Here is a 17,785-nt window from a genome sequence, read left to right on the forward strand (position 1 = left end):
AATTCTCTCACACTCCCGTGTCTCTGACTGTACCCAGTGCTTGTATAAATAAATAAATAAATATTTATAAAAAAAAAACAAAAAACCCCCCCAAAAAAAACAGTAAAAGAAAAATGAAAGTACCATCATCTGAGACCCCAAAATTAAGACAAAATGCCAGAAGTAGGCTAGATTAGATGGTCTTCCAATGCAGAAATTCTATTTTTTTGAGATTTATACAAATGCCTATGAGGAACAGATTAAAGATTTGTAAGTTTGCATTTTCCTAAGTCTAATATACAGAAAGGAAACTCGATTAGAAACTCACTTAAGAGAGTGAAAGCTCTAAATAATTGCTTTTTCTCTAATTTCTTTCCTTTCCTTAGATCCTTTTTCTAACTAGTGGTATTGTTGTTAAGATCATATAAACTACATACCATCAGAATCCACAGGATCTTCTACTTCCTCTGTGTAATTTACTTCTGTCCTCACATAAGTATGACGAAGAGTAAAGAAATAGACTTTGGAGTCTGCTTTACATATACTCTACAAGGGAATGTTATTTATACATTCCAACACCAAGAGTAGATACTTTAAAAAATTCATTTAAAAAAGTGGAACCATTGTAAACCAATGTTACCTCAATTAAAAAAAAAAAAAAAAAGTGGAGCCACATGAACACAAGACCCAATGCAAGATTCCTAACTATGGTAGCAGCAGGTCCCTTAGCTTTCCGAAAGGATATAAAGCTGCACTCTCGGTCAGGGTGTTCCAAACAATAGGCAGAATCTGCTGCATGGAGGACACCATGTGCTTTGGGAAGTTTTTCACCAGGGCTGTTACTGCCTGAGAAGTTAAAGAGAACAAATCCCAAGAGTTACAAATGATATGAGAAAAATCAGTGATTTCAAGACCACCCTCTCAAACTCCAAGTACTGCAATGGTAGTAAATATTCACCTTCAGTACTTCCATCTTAAACCCACTGTCAGATGTGGGCCCATCTGGTATCTGGAGGGCCTGAACAAAGGCCTCTGTGAACTGCTGCACCACGGGAAAGATCAGGACTTTGGCTGCACCCTGATAACGGAAATCAAACTGAATTCAATGCACATATCCAAACACTGAGTTTTGAGGCATCCAAAAATTTCTCCCAGCTGGGCCTCCCTGGTAGCCTAGTGGTTACGACTCAGCGCTATCACCACTGTGGCTTGAGTTCGATCCCTGACCAGGGAGCTGACACACATTTGGCATAGCAGACCTCTCCTGTCTGGCCTACTGCTCCCCTCAGTAGTGCAGTTCGGTAGATCTGCCTGTTTTGCTCCCCGCTCAGGTGAATCCTCTCACCCCCTGCACCTCTGGTCTGCACCTCAGTTATTCTACAAAATAAATATCAAAAAAAAAAGAGACACTCTTTAAAAAATAAATAAATAGGGCCTCCCCGGTGGCGCAGCGGTTGAGCGCTGGGTTGCGAAACTGCGCACGGCCTCTGCGGCGCCGGTTCGATCCCCGGCTGCTCCCCGGCCACCGGAGGAGGGTCCCACATGGTGTGCAGACCTCTCCTGCCGCCCGCTGCTCCCCTCAGCAGTGTACTTCGGTCCTTCTGCCTGCTCTGCTCCCCGCTCTGGTGAATTCTCTCACCCTCCCGCGCTTCTGACTGTACCCAGTGCATGTATAAACAAAACAAACAAACCAGCAAACAAATAAATAAAGCATGCCTCTATTTAAAAAAAAAAAAAAAAGTTTAAATAAATAAATAAATAAAGCAAAAAAAAAAAAAAAAATCTCTCCCAGTTCAAGTCTGAACAGTATAGCTATAAAGTCGCTGAGGTATTTCCAAGGCTTCACAGTTCCTTACATGACACTTTCAGTTCCTCACCATGGCTTTCTTAGAAGTTATTATATAAGACCAACTTTTCACACTGCTGCTCAATCACAGGGATGAGGGACTTTTAGCTAATTTTGCTCCACATGAGAGGACCATGAAAGAGTAAAGTTCTGGGTGATGACTCGTATAAAAGGGATAAGGAGGACAAGATGCTAGAATAAATAATGGTCAAACAAAAGGAAACTAAACTATACACAAGTGAAAATTTAATCAAAATGTTAATATCAACTCACAATAGTGGTTAGTTTGCACTGTGGTACTGCTGTAACGAGTCACTGCTTTACCGGCAATGGAAGGCATTCACAAAGGCTTTCTATCATAAAGTCTATTAGTGGTCCAAAGGGCCATTTACCTTTTCCAGTTCCTCCATGTTACAGATCATATGGGCACACGTGGTAAAAATCTCCACAGCACGGGAACGGGTCCGAATACCATATACCTGAGGGCAGAGTTACAAAATTACAGCACGGCCATGAGATTAGTGTATCTGTGACTGGAAGAAAACTATGACTATTCAATCCTGATGGGTTTGTATTCTCTACATAGGAAATGTTTTCTACTCATGTATATCCAGAAGACAGACTTCTGTAGTTCAGAGAATGAAAGGTAATAGGGTAATCTTAGAACTTACTGGAACTGGTTTTACTCTGTAGGCTGATTTGATTAAATATATTTAATCACAATTTATTTCATTCAAAACAGACACTTAGCCTGGGCAGAGAAAAGCGTGGAGGTTAAAACATTACCCATCAGGCATTCTATCTTACAGTAAACAAGTTATACATACACATCAATCAAATATACACACTCACACACATACACAAACACACTGTATATTAAAGGTCTACTATGTGCAATGTAGTGATAGATGATTTTTTTTTTCAAAAACTTAGCTGGAAATGAGCAAGTTTAGGTGGGACGCCTCAATGAGAGGTACAGAGGCAGCATAAAGCCAGTAGGTACTAGGTACTTAGGAATTAAAGGATGCTGGGAGATTTGATATGTGAAGAACTACTGTGTGATTTCACTTTTTTAATCAAAGGTTTTGTAGTTGTAAGTGAAAGGTCTAAGGTTAATTCAGATTCAGATCTTGATCAATTCTATTTTTCAGTTGTGAGGGTCAGCAGCAAACCAAGTCTCCCACCTCTCAGGCAGGACCAGGATCTGAGCAATTCTTATTCACTGTGATCTTGGGAGTTGAGATTTCATACCTCAGCCATGGTAAAGATCTTATACATCTCTGGTAGAATGACAGGAGCAACAAGTGGCATCTGTGTGTCTGTTACTTCTCGAGTGAATTCTATAAAAAGGAAAGTGTACTGTAAAAAAAAAATATTGCTTTACAAAGTCATTAAGTGTGAAAATTTTTGAACTGCTTTTCGGAGGCAGTTCCCAAACAGACAGCATGTCGGTAAAGAAATTGGCCAGGTGAACTTATCCCAGAGAAGGAAAAGCTGCAAGAGTTACTGATTATTTGTTACAAGAGGAAAGAGAACAATATGGAGATAAAAGAAAATACATTAAGATTAAGAAAGAAAAACATCCTGTAACTATTGGAAAAGTCCATAAGAGAGCTGGGTAAGAGCCCTTGTGAACATTCTACCTTTGTCTACGTGTCAACATTCACATGTACTTTGAGGTCATTTATCCTTAATTCCATTTTAAATATTCTCCCTGGGCAAGCTGGCTTCATGTACATAAAACATGCACAGGCTTACTATGCTTCAACTCCATTCTGTATGTACTACTCTTGCCAGTGAATGACATTTATGACCTAGAAGTCAGGGACTGCTGCTCACTGGAGCAGAAAGGGATTTCATATGTGACAAAAAGCAAACCTACATATAGGATAAGACTTTAAGAAGGTGAGGGAAATATGGCTTATAGCTTTCCCTTCACTTCCGAAAACACCCACAAAGCATTGAAATAGCACGAAAAACCCTGGATTGTGTTACTAAGCAGTGGAATATAAGCTCCAGTTCTACTGTCTCTTCACTGAATCTACTGCTTTTTCCAGTTCATAGCCCTATAAAAACAACAGAGCTAGTTAACTGGGACATTTTTTAGGGAGGATATACAAGTCAGTACATTAAGAAAATCTCAGGCATTTATCAATCACCAGAAGTCGAATGATAATCAAATATTGAAAGCTGGGTCTTCTTTACTAGCTCCAGTTTCCTCCTGAAGAATAAACTCTAAGCTTTGAACAGGAAGTGAGTGTTCTATTTTATTTTGAAATGCAAGGAAATTAATCCAAACAAATGTGATGGATGGCATATTAATAAAAACAAGTTTTATGGAAAATGTACTGTGATTTAATTCTACTAACAAAGCTTTACCACATTTTAAACTCCTATAATCAGCCCTAGCATCTCAATTTATTAACATTTTACTCATCTGCATCCAAAATATGCATTTTAAGTCCACTCAGCAAGTCAGAAAAAGCTTGGGACACCAGCAACATTTTGATCTCTAGCCTTCTTTGAGTCTGAATAAAAAGCAGTTGCTTAAGGATCAAACTTTCAATCCTTAGTTGCTATGTTTGCATTTGTTCACACCATTTGCTTTAGTTGGCTTTCCTTTATAAACAGGGAAGTTAAGGGAAAATTGTGTTAAAGAGAGAATGCTACAGAATCTTAGAACACCCAAATGAGAATCAGCCAGGTTGCTGTCTACACACCGGCATCCTGCTAGCTTCAAGCATGCCTGTGTTGCTGTCGTCAGAGCAGTCTACCTTTGCCTGAAAATTTGTGGAGCAGCTATTGGGACTGGAGATAGGTGTTAGTCACTCCAAATCCACTGACTCCATTACAAAAGGATACACCTTTCCCCCATGGCTCTTTCCCTGTGGGATGACAAAAAGGTGATCTCACTAAACAGTGATTTCCCTGGTCAAGCACAATGAAGGTTCTTCAACAGCCTAATCATGATAAATGTACAAGTACCCCCTGTTCTCCAGATTTTTGGGGGGAAAAAAAAAAAGAGCTGAACGCTGCATTGGAAGAATGGAAAGGAATAAGGAATATGCTTCCTTTCCTTGCTAGAAACCACTATCTGTTAATTGATATTCTGGCACCATGAAGTTGCAAAGAAGAATCTTAGTAGGCTAATCCCTTGAAAGGAGGTATGTGAAGTCACCTGAATGAGTCATAAAAGAGAAGTGAGGGAGAGAGCAGGGAAATGAAAACCTGAGTAAAGAATGTTTTGGGGCTGCTCAACACCCTGAGATACTGAGAATTCAGTGGGTATTGCAAAAAGGCAACTTGGGCATGGAAAGACAGGGTTTTGAAAGAAAAAATTAGAAGCAATTTGCTTCTGGAGAGTTTATACTATCTAGCATCAACATTACAGAGACTAGTAAAATTGTGTTAAGTTAAATTTAAAAAATGTAGAAACTGCATTTATAACTAGGTAAAAATTTATTTCAGGTAAGTTATCAAAAAGAAAGATGAGATATGAGTGGGACTTCCACAAGCTTGTATTAGTCAAGGGGGGGAAGGATTTCCAAAAGACCAGTGTAAGCCAGCTAATGTCTAGGTAAAAATTCCTTGAAGGCAAAATAGAGTAGTAACTTCATCTAGTGGGGCAGGAAGGAGAGCAGAACTCGCAAAAGACTGGGTCATTCAGGCCATATCTAGGGATGTATGAAAATAGATTCTGTGGGGGCCTCCCCTGGTGGTGCAGCGGTTGAGCGCTGGGCTACGAAGCTGCCCGCAGCCTCTGCAGCGCCGGTTCTATCCCCGGCCACAGGCAAGGGTCCCACATGGCGCGCAGACCTCTCCTGCCGCCAGATGCTCCCCTCAGCAGTGTATTTCGTCAGTCTGCCTGTTCTGTTCCCCGCTCCGGCTCTGGTGAATCCTCTCACCCTCCCGTGCTTCTGACTGTACCCAGTGCGTGTATAAATAAATAATCTTTAAAAAAAAAAAAAAAAAAAAAAGATGGGGCCTCCCTGGTGGCACAGGGGTTAAGTCTCAGCACTATTACTGCCAGGGCCTGAGTTCAATCCCCAGTTATAGAGCTGACCCACATATGGCGCAGCAGACCTCTCCTGTCTTGCCCACTGCTCCCCTTGGCTATATTCTGTTCCCTACTGTCTTTTATTAATCCTCTTACACACTGCACCTCTGGCCTAAACACTCTGCAAAGTGTTGTACCAAACACTGTACAAAGATTAGTTCATTTAACTACCAAAAGCTCCGTTGAGGCAGATGCTATCATTATCTTTAGGTTCAAAAGGCAAAGTAATGGGTTAAACTATAGCCAGAACACGGGGCCTCCCTAGTGGCGCCGGGGTTAAAGTCTTAGAGCTATGAAGCTATTGCCAGCCACTGTGGCATGAGTTCGATTCCCAGCCAGACAGCTGACCCACATGATGCAGACCTCTCCTGTCCTGCCTGCTGCTCCCCTCAGCAGCTTATTTCAATAGATCGACCTGTTCTGCTCCCCATAATATCTCTGGTGAATTCTCTCACCTTCCGCATCTCTGGCCTACAAGTCAGTTCTTCTATGCATAAATAAAATAAATCTTAAAAAAAAAAAAAAAAAAAAAAAGGATAGCCCAGAACATTAATTGAAACCTGAGTATTTAACCACTGTGCTATTGCTCTACTCTTAAATGGTAAAATTTCAACTTCAAAATTTTGGTATTAGTAAAAGCAATACACGAACTTACTTCTTTGGAAAGAGTCAATGGAGAGGGAGGATAGACATGGAAATAAAAGCTGGTAGGGAAAGCTTCCCTGGTGGTGCAGGCTGTTAAACACCGCACTGTGAAGCTGTCTGCAGCCTCTGCAGCGTGGGTTCAATCCTGGCCGGCCAGGGAGAATCCCACATGGCACAGCAGATCTCTACTGTCTTGCCTGCTGCTCCCCTCAGCAGTGTATTTCGGTCCTTCTACCTGTTCTGTTCCCCGCTCTGTCTCTGGTGAATCTTCTTACCCTCCCGCGCATCTGGCCTGTACCCCAGTTCTTGTATAAATAAATAAATAAACAAATCTTTAAAAACAAAACAAAAAAAAAGCTGGAAGGGAAATCAGCATCAGGGAGAGCTACTCCTCTAGGTCTGAGACAATCTATCACATAGTTTCTCTTAAGTGTTCCTGACACTTGGAGTGTAAACACTAACCCCAGGAAAAAGGCTGCCGATACCTGTCAGCACTCGCATGGCTCCATGGACTGCATTTAAGTCTCCGCTCACCAACATTTCCATGAGCAGGTTGAAGAGCTGGGGCCAGGCTTCAGGCCAGTCCCAGTGAGCAATGGCCGATACTGCGTAGGCCACACTGGAGCGGACCTTGCTTATTGATTCTCTCAACCCATTGGGCAATAGCTCCCGGATAACAATTTTTGCCTGTAGAGGAGAAAAGTCCACCAGCTGTTAGAACAGGACATAAGTGACTGGCAGAGTCCTATCCAGAGTATGTGCTAGAAAAACAGTGTGTACAACATATTGCATATCTATCAAAAACTACATACAAATCATTCAGAGTTCATCTGTGATCTCTAAATTTATGTTGTCTCTAACAGTAGGCACTACATACAGTCACTTACATTTCAATTAAAATGAAATAAAATAAAAAATTTAGCTTCTAAGTTGCACTAGACACATTATAAGTGCTGAACATCCATTTGTGGCTAGTAGCTATTGTACTAGACAGCACAGATACAGAACATTTTCATAACTCCAGGGAGTTCCAATGGATAGTCTTGCTTAAACTGTATACATCAAAATTTCCTGGGGGTACAGAATGGTTGAATAACACTGTGCTAAATAGAAACATTATTTCCTTTCATCTTTAAACAACTGTTAGAAATTCTGATTCTATTTTTGGATTAGGAAACTAAAACTTAGAAATTAAAATGTTTCCAACATTTCATAGCTCCTCAAAGACAGAACTGGAATCTGAACACATGTCAGCCCCATATTCCAGTTCTCTTACCGAGAACATGGTGTCCATAATGCCAGAGACCAACCAACCCCCTTTTCTGTCTAGTCTTTCAATTGCTTCATGTTGTCTAAAAATGCTGATCGCCTAATCTCTTAAAATGGGCTCAGAAATCTCTACAGCTACACTAATCAACTCTCCTTACCCTTTCTGTAGTTTCAGGAGGCCTAAACTTCTCTGATTGAGCACACCAGTGAGTCTCCACATATTGCTTCAAAATAACTGATGCCAGCTGTGAAGAGAATAAGCCAAACAGTATAGCAAGAAAAATACATTCTTCACATATAAAAACCATGTATATAACTAGATACATTCACTTGAAGTACATATAGATCTGGTACAAAATCCTAGGTTAATTATAAAATGAGCCTCATTTTTTCCCCATAAGAATGATTCATTACCAAGGAAAGGGAAATTACTTGTAAATTGGACCAATCAGTCTGGACTTACCTGACGAATGGCCAATGCCCCCTGGGGATCTACAGTCAGCTCTGCCAGGTGAACACCAAATTCTGAAAGAGAAAATTTTATTGCTGAGTCTAAGCATCCAGGAAAGCTACAGCACATTACTGCACTCTTGTCATGGTGGAAACAGATTTCAGGAAGGAGACGGATTCACTGCTTCCAAAAATCCTGATAGCTAATGAGATTGATTCCTCCAAATAAGAGAAACAGGTAGACTGCAGGGCATGGCTTCTTAAAATGAACAACTTCAGCATTCTCTTATTTTCTCCCATCATTACACAGCATCTTCCAGTCATCTTCCCTTCAAAGACAGCAAAACCTTCCTCCAATGAAGGTTGTATTTCATTGACACACTCTACCCCCAAAGGAAAATTTAAAAGGTGAGATTTCAGGAGTTGCCCAGATAAACATTATCAGATAAGCTTGAACACACATAATCCTAAAGACACATGTTATAAGTGAACGTTTTTCCAACATGCAATGTTAGCAGTAATCATGAACTGCATAATGGGAGGCTATAAACAACCCTTACTCCCAAATTAAAATTTAGATCCTTCAATGTGATCCTTATTAAAATCCCAATGATAGTTTTTACAGAAGTAGAAAAACCCATCCTAAAATTCATATGGAATCTTGAGGGACCTTGACAGCCCAAATAATCTTGAAACAGTAGACTGAAATGGAAGACTTTTACATCCTGATTTCAAAATTTATCATAAAGCAACGGTAATCAATGGTACAAACAGATATATAAAACAAATGGAACAGAAAGGCCAGAGATAAACCCTCCCATATATATGGTCAAATGAGTTTTGACAAGGGTACCAAGACTAGTCATTGGAGAAAAGGATCATCTTTTCAACAAATGGTGTTGGAAAAACTAGATATTCATAGCAAAAGGATGCAGTGGACCCTTACCTAATACCACAAACAAAAACAAAACAAAACTAACTTTGAATGGATGTAAATATAAGATCTAAAACAATAAAATTCTCAAAAGGAAAGCACAGGATGAAAGCTTCATGACATTAGATTTGGCAATGATTTCTTAGATGTGACATCAAAAGCACAGGAAATAAATGAAACTGGACTTTGTAAAAATTAAAAAATTGTAGTTATTATCAACCACAGTATAAAAAGTCACGTTCCAGTGACATTTGATGTCCTTTTTGGGGCAAGGGCCGAAATTGTCCATATCATTCCACTATTTTTCTATTGTTTCCCGATTTCTAAGTTTTTAATACATTAAGGACATTATTCTTTTGTCTATGGTTTTTGCTGTAAAAAGTCTCCCAGTTGTCAGCTGTCTTTCGACTTTTTTATACTGGTTTTTGTCATGCAAATTAAAATTTTAAATATAGTTAAATTTATCTATTTTTTTTCTTCTTTTGCCTCTGGATTTTGAGTCATAGTCAGAAAACCTTTCTTTATGACACAGTTAAAGAAAAAAATCACCCATATTTTCTTCTAGAACTTGTATGTTTTAGTATTTTAACCTTTAGATTCCCAATCCATTTTGAGCTTTATTTTTGCATGGTATGAGAAACCAATCTAATTCCAAACAGCTGTCCAGTTGTCCTTTTCCCCAGCACCCTGTATGATAAAGTCCAGTTTTACTCCGATAGTTTTAGACACCACCTTTATCTGTACTAAATCTCCATAGGTACTTGTGTCTATTTCTGGACTTTCTAGCCCACAGTTTCATTGGTTTATTCATGTGCCAGGACCATGCTGTTTGAATTACAGAAACTTTATATGACATTTCAGTGTCTGGTAGAACTAGTCCCTCCACAGTGTTCCCCTTTTGGTGTTTTTGGAGCTATTCTAACAGACTTGTCTTTCTATTAGCTTTAGGATCAACTTGTTCTAACTCATCTAGAACATGGAGTTGCCCTACACAAGGATAGCCTTGTATAGATCAAGTATTTCTACTTGATCAAGTCTACTTTTAAGTCTCCCAGGAGTGTTAAGTTTCCCCTAACAGGTTCTTGCACATGCCTGTTAATTTTATTCTTAAATAATTCTTCTTTTTTTTTGCTATTATAAATAAGTTTTTAAAAAAGCACCATTATGCCCCTAACCTTTTGGTATACATGAAGACCACTGATTTCTATATTTCAATTTTTTGCCCTGCTATTTTACCAAATTCTTGAATTATTAGTGCATTCTTGTTTTAAATTGCAGTATTTGATATGTTCCCACAGCACCTACCGTATCACCTTAGGAAAGGAAAAATTCTGCAAGACCACGACAAGAGAAGTCACATTCTCTCTAAGGTGGTTACTAGGTGACTAAATCTGAAGCATACATTTGAGGCCTACAGAATTACCTCTAGAGATAGTGAAATACAATTCAATTCCTAGGATGAGTATGGTTAGTTCAGAATCTGTAAGCCTATAAAACCCATTTATAACAGAAAAAAAAAAAAAAAAAAACCAGTAGGCCTTTACAACCCAAAAATATGGGACTCAACTTTCATAAATGAGTAAAAGAGATAAGTCAGATAAAATTTAGGAAGACCTCTTGGATACCAATGTTCAAGTTTAGTGGGAAAAACGTATGTGTGAAATCCAATGAAAGGATAAAGAGCACTTGTAATGGACCTGCAATTTCCTTGACTCCTGATACTTAGTATGATAATGCTAATTTAATATCTCCCAAGTCTAGAGAATGTCCACCTAGACTTGGCCTTCCCAGATACAGTGAACCGATTCTGTTTTGCCTCATATAACATCCTTCAGAATGATCTATAAGCACACCTTTGTAAATTACCCGGGCCATACCGTATTTTCTTTTAAGGTGCCATTTTAATAATCTTTGCATCATCCTTACAGGGACAAAGATGATCAAAGGATCAAGATGAACAAGACCTTTAATCATGTGGTGGAAGAAAGATTGTGAGGAATAAAATGAAATTTTTAAGAAAGACTCGAAACTTGAATTGAGACTCTAAATCTTAAAACAAATCCGAAAAATTACCTTTTCAATGAAAGTGCTGTTACAGTTACTATACAGCTGCAGGATAACCCTGAGGCTCACAGAAGGGAAAAGCCCACCGACTAAACGAGTCATTACAACACAAAGAACAAGCAAACCTTAAGCACAGATCCTGCCAGTTTGGGGGCCCTTTCTCATCAATGTAGAACTTTTTAGAGAAAAACTTAGTGAACACATTTTTTCTGAACTAGTACCAAAGGCGATACTTTAGCAATGAGCACAACAGCTGAAGTTCTTCGCTCAACCTTTAATCTGTGTCCCACTCCAATTTCCATTAGTCACCTTGCTTCACATGTCACTGAAATTTTAAGAGATGGTGGAGTAAGAGATACTGGGAAGTTTAAGATCATGAGGGGACTAGAAGCCTAAATCAACCAGGGGATCTGTACCCACAACCAGCATTTTAAAGTGAATTTTCTCTGATAGTTCCTCCATACAGGAAAGAAATTGGAGAGCTTGAGTAATGTGACTCTGCTCAAAATCACCCTTAACTAAAGACAATTTTTAAAACCAAGTGGATGAACAGAACAGATGCCCTCTATAGGTTCCCGGAGTTTCAAAATGATGATCACATAACTGATTCTGATTTGGAAACCCAAAAAAAATCCAAAGACAGAGAACTCATTTGCATTAAGTTATAAGGGCACTCTGTCTAAACCATACCCATTAGAAAATAGGGGTATCAATCACTACAGAAGAGTTTCATTCATAAAACCTTAATTTACTTGAAAGCTATAAGAATTGTTTACAAAGAGTGATGGTAGTGGCAGAGTGTTAACAGTGAACTCTGCTATAAAACTGAAGGGAAAAGCCAGAAAAAAATCCTCAAGTTCTCTGAGTTATTTTAAATCTGACCAACACAGTTGGCTTCATCCCATTGCTGATTTCTGTTAAGCAGTACCAACCTTATTTGCAGAGACTAATCAATAATAAAGACTAATCAATATTTTTAAAGGAATATTTTTTAAAGTATGTTTGTAAAGAAAAATCTACTTTTATTTGCTTTACTGTACGTTGGGAATTTCCAGCTTTGCTTACTAGTATAAGCTTAACTTCTATAGAAAGCATTGGCTAGAACAGCTGAGTAACTTACTTTGAGATGATTTAAGCAGGGAAAATAGAAGAGACACAGACACAGTTATTTTATATTGTCTTGCATGCAAAGGACCAATTCACATTAAATTGAGATTTAACCTAAAGAGGAACATTCCCAAATAGGTAGTGTGAAGTTAGCTTTCTAAGCCATTTTTGCTCAGAAACTTAATTTCTCTAGGTTAATTCCCCAAGGTGAAATAAGGATAGACCCAGTCTGTTCACCTGAGTTTTCACTCTGACTCTAGTCTTGAGTATACCTTTAATCCAAATGGCATGCCCTGACTTCCTTTCTAAGAAATCCTTTGCCCTTTTTTCTTAACCCACTCTTTGTGTTTTAAATCTTTTGTTCCCTTCTCTTGTTATCTTTGCTCTCCTTTCTCTCTTTTCATCGCAGTAGGCAAAAAAATAAACTAAAACTTGGCTCAGAAGGGAATATTCAAAGGAGATCACAGTGGATAGAGGACAGGCTAAGAATTATCCGCTACAGGTCTTAAGGATCTACTAGAGACATGAGATTTGGCAGTGCTTTGCTAGTCAGGGAAGCTACTCTTAGGAAGAACTATGAACAAGCATTGTTTGGGGAAGGGGGGAGTTCTAAGTATAGTTCTGCAGAAGCCCCTTTATCTCGTGAGGGTCGATAAGTGCCACAAAACCACAGATGAAAGGAAATAGAAAACTCCACCACTGGCCTTTTTCCGAGCGTGGCCGCCTTCCCCTCGGCTCAGTGCCTGCCACATGCCCAGGTGTGCGTCTGGATCCTTGAGGGGTTCCCTTCGCAGGTGACAGTGCTTACGCTATACTGTAAGAGAGCCAGAAAAGTGCCCATGAGAACCAGAAAGCAAACTTCCAGCCAGCAGAATCATCTCTCTAGGCATCTAAGATGGGGGAATCAACATAGCTACTTGGGCAACAACAGAATGCCAGAAAAGGTGAGGGAGAGATAATCCCACCCACCCACCCCCTGTTCAATATAATGGTGGTGGAAGAAATTAAAAAAACGTATTTTCGGTGATAGTTGTCTGTCTTTGTGACAGCAAAGACAAAGTCAAGGCCAAACTATGGAGGGAACATCTTCAATTTTGATAGACAAAAAGAAATAACTAAAGGAAAGTGACCTAGGGCCTAACTTTAATTATAGATGAAAGTCTGCTGTGCTGCTCTAGAGAACTAAAGCTGTGAATGAAAGCAACCCACTGCACCACCTGGGTGAAGTTACTTAGAGGAAAGTAGAGAGAGAAAAGAAAAAGTAGGGGGGGGGGGAAAACCTCATTCTAGGATATAAAAAAAAGCATAAATACATCAAAAATAAAGAACTGACATTTTCAAAAGTCATGATCTTAGAAGTCAGACTAAAAAGAGCTGAGGCAGCAGAGTAGAGAGAACACCAGCCTTTGGCATAAGAGCTCTTTGGCAATTCACCTTTCCACTCTTTTTTATTTACCGTGTTTATAAAATGCTTGCTATTACCCTGCCAGTTAAATAAAACAGAATTAGAAGACTGTCCCAACAGATAAAAGTCTTTTACTTTATGGAGAAAAACTAAATCCCTGCAAACCCTGCTGCTCAAACTCAAAATTTCAATCCTCCTAAGACAAATGAAAGGATACCAATTACCTGCTGAAACACCACACAGCAAAGGCACTTCCAAACTTTCAAGTAATGTGCTTTGCAATTGAGGATGCAGTACTATCCAAAGAAGCAGTTAATGGTACCATCTCCTTTAATTTTGTTAAATAAGTAAGACTTTAGTCAGAAAGGTTTACTGAGTTTTCCCCAAATCCAAGTGGCTAGGAAAAATCGAAAGCACAATAACTAAAATCATTCCAGGACACAAGCTGATGAAACAACCTATCTTAATTCTTTCTATATCGGCCTTCTCACATATTCACACTTCCTTGGCTTAAGAGAACAGGCTACCATTCTGGAAAACGTGAACTAATTATAGGCAAATTATTTCTGGCAGACTGAATGACTGGGATGTACTTCAGGCTCCAGCAATCTCAGTTTTCTAAGATAATTGCTTCTTAAAAACTCTTCTACCTCAAAATATGGTGAGAGCATGTCACCTCTCCTGTCTATCCATTTTACTGCACCCTTCCCTCCTCCCCACCCTGAAATTAGATTCTTTTATTTTATCCTCAAGGCTAGGAGTCATCACATGGAAGTCAAGGAAGGGGCACACCTTCCTGTCAAAGGTTCGTCTTCAGAATCAGTTGGGACCACTCTCCAGAGGCAATATATTGCAAAAACCCCATGATGATAATCAATCAGATTTGGTTGTCATCTGACTGAGGGCCACACAGAATCAAAAAAGGATCAAACAATTATCAGAACACAAATAATAATACATACCAACTCCCAGATTTCCCTAACTTTATTATAAGGAAGTGTGTTTCCGAGGACCAGAAAGCTTTATTAGGATAAAACTCAAATTTGCAGCAACTCCAAAGAAGTGGAGAATGACTCCATTAATTTGATTCAAATGGCAGGAACAGCTACTTGCCTTGGTCAGTAGGGTGTTCAAACAGCAGGAAGAGCATCCTGCCAATGCCATCAGTCAGATAGCTGGCCAACTACTGGCTGGGAAGACAGGTGTATTTTCATGTGAAGAAGGGCAATGGCTACTGAGAAGAAACCATGTTCAGGGAACATGTGAGATCCAAAGTCACCCTGGACCCAGGGGCAAACAAAACCTGTTAAAGGTCCTAGATAGGGCAGGGAGAGAAGGGTGTCTGAGGAACGATCACCATCCTCACCTAAAAACAGGATACCAAAGGGAGTGAACATCTATAGTTTTAAAATACATATAAGGAAACAGAAACACAAACTGTCTCCAAGGGGGCCAAAGCACCACACTCAGCTCCAGAAACTTAAATTCAATTCTACATACTACATCGTAAACCTGTTGAGTCACATGCCTTACTACTAGACCATCAGGTCACTGTACCAGAGCTTCTCCATGTTTCTCACAGCATGTATGACAGTACAATACCAGTAAGTTATGGGGTGGGTGTGTATGTGTTTCAATCTATTACCATCAGTGACCTAAATCAAATGCAAATTCTTGCCCTGCTGTGTAATTTTTTATTTCAAGACATAAAAAGAAGAAAGTGAGAAACTAGAAGTTCAAGAAGCTTGTAATTGACTTGTACAGATGAGGCCACGACTTTGGCTAGAGTTGAAGGGACTGGAGCCCAAGAGGAGCTTGGGGTTTTGGCTAGTTTAAATATGAGCCAAGGTCCAACTTTTTCTTAGTTGCATTTGAGGCACCAGGAATATTGTGTATCATTCAAGGAAGGTATCAGACCCTCAACTTGTATATTCAAGTAATAACTTGAATGTGATGAAGTTGCTTTGCCTTGTCTTTCTTCCTCCTTCCTAGCCATGGGAGGCAGGGAACATTACAAGGATTAGAGAAATTTTACCTAGGAGGTTGTAATAACTTTCAGATTAATCTATGCAAGGCTTTCAAACAGCTCTCTCCTATCCAGTGGTTGTTCCAATCGCAGGATCTGACATTTTATAGAACAATGACAATTACAACTAGGTCTTCAAAATGGTTCTTAAAATGTCAGCTCAAAAATCTCAGTATATTTCCAACTGAGGGAAATTCATTTTCATTGAGTTTCTCATGTTGTGAAAGAATATACGATTAAAGAGATATTTTGTCTTATATTCTTTTCATAAAAATACTAAGGCCAGTATGAAAGTCAACCACGGACAATTGCCCATATTCTCATAAGAGGTCCTTAAGAGGTGTGGAAAAATTCTGTTGAACTGGGGGATCCTGAGCATTTGGAGTACTTCCAGGGAAGCTCTGACAGACCAGGTATCTTTCTCATATAAAGATCAAGAAGATTTTCCCTTCTCCCGTTACAGGATCAAATTGTTCTTTGTAGAGTGGCTACACTGGGGTCTGACACAAGGCCCACTGCCCAGGAAATTGCTAAGACAATCTCAAAACAATAGTTTATGCTTTTTTTTCTCCATCACCTTAAAGCCTATAATAGGAGGATGGGGACAAAGGATCAAAGACAAAGGATGATCAGCTCCTCCAAACAGAAAGGCACGGAGGTATTTAATTAAGTGCTAATTATTTTGAACATAAATGGGAACGTGGTTAGGAAGGCGAAGCAGCTGCACATGCATTTCATTTGATTTCTAGGAAAACACGACGAGGAAAAACGATCAGCTACATTTATAACTCAGAGGCAGAAACTTGTTTGCTGTCATCTACTAAGATTTGAGAGTCGCTTTCTCAAGGTCCTGACCTCTTGTCACTTCTACGAAGAGCTCCCCTTACTCTCACACCAGTGCAACCGAGCTGGCGGAGAGCAGCTACGAGAATCTGGTCCTAAACTAAGAAAAAATAAAATCAAATCAAATCCCAGGCTGCGCGACTTCCCCGCACAGCACCGGGTCCGGCTGCCCCGCTGGCCTCCGCAGATCCCGAGCTCCATCTCTCTCGAGTCTCCGCCCTCCACTCCCCTCCTCCCGACCCTCTCCTCCAGGAGCGCCTCCCCTCAGCAGGGCTTTCACAGCCCCCAGAGACATCAGCTCTCGATCGCTGCCCCCGCCCCGCCCGCTGGCCTCGGCGCCCGGCCGCCCCCGGCTCAGGCTCCCCAGCCCACGCCGGCCCCGGCCGCGGCGAGCGCGCTGGGCGGCCGGCCCGGGTCCGAGCCATCCTCGTGACGGTCCCGCCTCACTCACCCTCTGTCACCTCGAGCACTTTAATCTGTTCCTCGGCCGCCGCCCGCACCTCCTGCACCGGGGACAGGATCCCGGTGAGCGTATCCACCAACGCCTCCTTCAATCCTTGGGCCACTGGCCCCGGCAGCCCGGAGGCCGCACCAGCCGCAGCCGCCGCCGCCATTTTCCCTCCCTTCAGCCCGCCAGCCCCGCGCCCGGGACCCGCCACTGAAAGACGGCTCCTGAGCGCGGCCAATCCGCGAAGCCGCGCCTGCGCGCCAGCGTTGAACAGAGCGAGAGGGGGCGGGGAATGTACCTAGCCTCCGGAGACAGCGCCACCAGGCGGTCGGCGACCGGGAACTGCACCGAAACTCGGCCCCAGAGAGGGATTAGGGGGTTTTCCTAAAGACAAGCAGTAATTTAGCAAGCTCACTTGGAATAAGGCCATGGCATATCACCTTAAACTCTGGGATCGTTCAGGTATAAAACTGTTTATGGAGAGGAGATGGGATGGAAGTCTGGGTCAGAAATATTCGCTCCTCCTTTATTTTTTAAGATTTATTTATTTATGCATACAAGAGCTGGGGTACAGGCCAGAGATGAGGGGGGGGGGCCGGGGGTGGTGGTGGTGAGAGGACTCACCAGAGACAGAGTGGGGAACAGAACAGGCAGACTGACCGAAATACACTGCCGAGGGGAACAGCAGGGCGAAACAGGAGAGGTCTGCCTC

General features: G+C 40.9%; 1 protein-coding gene across 1 annotated transcript in view; it reads right to left on the bottom strand.

The window, feature by feature from the left end:
- Nucleotides 1-17,239, bottom strand: part of IPO9 (importin 9) — a gene marked incomplete at both ends in the record, with an annotated part of 37,319 nt that extends 20,080 nt beyond the window's left edge. The window contains 9 exons of the mRNA XM_084245535.1: nucleotides 417-525; nucleotides 733-825; nucleotides 938-1,057; nucleotides 2,218-2,304; nucleotides 3,077-3,165; nucleotides 7,013-7,214; nucleotides 7,955-8,041; nucleotides 8,260-8,321; nucleotides 17,077-17,239. Of these exons, the coding sequence (XP_084101661.1) occupies nucleotides 417-525; nucleotides 733-825; nucleotides 938-1,057; nucleotides 2,218-2,304; nucleotides 3,077-3,165; nucleotides 7,013-7,214; nucleotides 7,955-8,041; nucleotides 8,260-8,321; nucleotides 17,077-17,239 (1,012 nt within the window). The remainder of the gene's footprint in view (nucleotides 1-416; nucleotides 526-732; nucleotides 826-937; nucleotides 1,058-2,217; nucleotides 2,305-3,076; nucleotides 3,166-7,012; nucleotides 7,215-7,954; nucleotides 8,042-8,259; nucleotides 8,322-17,076) is intronic.
- Between the last annotated feature and the right edge of the window lie 546 nt (nucleotides 17,240-17,785).

Source organism: Talpa europaea (assembly GCF_964194135.1).
Source record: "Talpa europaea genome assembly, chromosome: 10".
Lineage (NCBI taxonomy): Eukaryota > Metazoa > Chordata > Mammalia > Eulipotyphla > Talpidae > Talpa > Talpa europaea.